The sequence below is a fragment of the Orbicella faveolata genome, unplaced genomic scaffold (genome assembly GCF_042242905.1).
Source record: "Orbicella faveolata isolate gen_17 unplaced genomic scaffold, um_ofav_v1 contig_35, whole genome shotgun sequence".
In the NCBI taxonomy this organism is placed as follows: domain Eukaryota; kingdom Metazoa; phylum Cnidaria; class Anthozoa; order Scleractinia; family Merulinidae; genus Orbicella; species Orbicella faveolata.
In genome coordinates this window covers 18700001-18702480 of record NW_028301564.1, presented here as the reverse complement: position 1 = coordinate 18702480, position 2480 = coordinate 18700001, and the positions used below count along the sequence as shown (strand labels likewise).

At 38.0% G+C, this 2480-nt stretch overlaps 1 protein-coding gene across 1 annotated transcript; it reads left to right on the top strand.

The window, feature by feature from the left end:
* The first annotated feature begins 247 nt into the window (after positions 1 to 247).
* On the top strand, positions 248 to 1241 carry LOC149103620 (melatonin receptor type 1A-like). The gene has a single exon (XM_089272579.1). The coding sequence runs from the start codon at positions 318 to 320 to the stop codon at positions 1239 to 1241; it is 924 nt and encodes a 307-aa protein (XP_089128705.1). The 5' UTR covers positions 248 to 317.
* Positions 1242 to 2480: the final 1239 nt, after the last annotated feature.

Here is a 2480-nt window from a genome sequence, read left to right as displayed (position 1 = left end):
GTTTAATATTTTCATCTTTTAGTTTCACTGAATAAATATGAAAGGCCCCACATTTTAAATATTTATCAACATAATGTATCTTTTTTTTATTTCAAACAATGTTTTCGTTCCCTTATTTGCCAGCCTTAAGAATAAGAAGCACAACTCTAATTGGAATTTCTAGGCGAAATATCATACCGAATTAAATTTCCTTCAGTTTAATATTGCAGTGGTTAACAAAGCGAGAGTTCCTGCATTATTTTGCTTGAACGCCGCATCACTCCAATCCAAGTCTAATCCAGTAAAAAGCAGCTAGCGTTACTCTTTTGTTTCTCAATATGGAACAGTTGAAGAGAGATACGAGAAGCCATCTGGAAGCTACCACATATACTGTAATTTATTCTCTAACGACAGTTTTGTCACTCGCGGGAAACTCACTCGTTTGTCTCTCATTCTACCGGAACAGAAGACTACGTACAATCTTCAATTTCTACGTGCTTTCTCTGGCAATAGCCGACTTAATAGCGTCTACGTTTGTTTTTCCTTTTTCCACAGTGGCGACGGGCTTACGACGATGGCCATTCGGTTACACCTTTTGTCAGTTCAATGGTTTCTTGGTGCCGTATTGGGGTCAGGTGTCCACTTGTAGTCTAGCTCTGGCATCAGTAAATCGATGCTTCTGTGTCTTGAAGCCAAATAAATACCGCCTGTTCTTCACCAGAAAGAAAGCGGCTCTGTCGATTGTGGTAATGTGGGTTTTTACACTTGTTCAAATGCTGGCCAGTTTTGCGCTGTCCGTTTTCTATCGATGGTATCCCGTCAGCTCACACTGTCGTGCAACATTCCTCGATAAGGATACGGAGAACATATTTTATGTTTTCTTCGCATGTTTCTTCTTCATTAACATGTTAATAGTGGTATTTTGCTACAGCAAAGTTTATCGCGCTATCAGGCAGCATAACAACGCCGTCCTACCCTCTCTACAAGACGCAAACGGCATTGGATCAATAAGTGCTCAAGAGATCAAGGCCTCTCCCGTACTATTTGCTGCTGTCGTTGGGTTTTGCGTTTGCTGGACGCCAGCAATTGCAACCATTCTTTTGGAGTTTGGCTTTGGGATTACTGTTCCTTCCATTGTACACTCACTTTATCCAACCTTGTCTTCTTTCTCTTCTTGGATTAATCCTGTTATTTATGGCGTCATGAACAGAGCGATGCGGAAGGAATTTGGACACATTTTGTTCTGCCGGAAATATGGCTAATCCCCTGTGCCACTGCGCGTTTTTTCCCCCCAAATTAAGATTTTGTTTACCTCAGCACTATTACAACTTAAAGGTTTATATCGAACACGAGAGACAGTCTTCAATCAGTGGTAAATTTTTAAACAATAAAATAAGAACGGGAAACAAAGAACCAAAAATTCGATAAATCTTGTCAATCAAGGTGGAAGTAGCGAGTTTAAATTTTTGACCCAGTGTGTAAGTAGACAGTAGTCTCTCTTAGAAAACGATAGGGAGAAGGAGATGCATGACTCAGTGCAACTGTATTAACAGACTGAATCCTACCTACATTAGTTGATTTTCCTACATTAGTTGTTTTGCCTACACTAGTTGGTTGAATTTGCCTAAATCAGATGATTTGCCTACATTAGTTGATTTGCCCACATTAGTTGATATGCCTACATTAGCTGATTTCCCAACACTGGTTGATTTGCCTACTTCAGTTGATTTGCCCACATTAGTTGATTCGCCTAAATTACTTGATTTGCCTACGTTTGTTGATTTGCCTACATTAGTTGATTTTCCTACATTTTGTTGATTTGCCTAGATTAATTCATTTGTCTAAATTAGTTGATTTCCAAAGTAACACTAGTTGATCTGCCTGGATTAGTTGACTTGCCTACACTAGTGATCTTTATACATTAGTTGATCTGCCTATCCCAGCTGATTTCCCTATATTAGTCGAATTGCCTACTTTTGTTGGCAAAACAACTATTATAGGAAAATCAACTAATATAGGCAAATCAACTAGTGTAGGAAAATCAACTAGTATAGGCATATCAAATAATGTAGGCAAATCGACTAATGTAGACAAATCAACTAATGTGGGCAAATAAACTAGTGTAGGCAGATCAACTAGTGTAGGCAAATTAACTAATGTAGGCAAATCACATTAGTTGATTTGCCTACATTAGTCGATTTACCTACATTAGTTAATTTGCTCACAATAGTTGTTTTGCCTGCTTTGGTTGATTTGGCTAAGTGTTGATTTGATCTGTTGACGTGTTAAGTCCATTTTTCTATGCGTTCAGTTTATTTGCGTACGCTTTAAGTGGATTTGCTTACGCAGCTAGTTGATTTTCGTATATTTTGCAACTCTAGTCAAATCACTCTGAAGAATAAAGTATGGTACCCAAAGTCTTGTCGATTTTGATTAAAAAAAAAGATTGGTTTTACTAATGAGACTACTTTATCGGTCCAAAAGGAGTAAAGCAAAACATT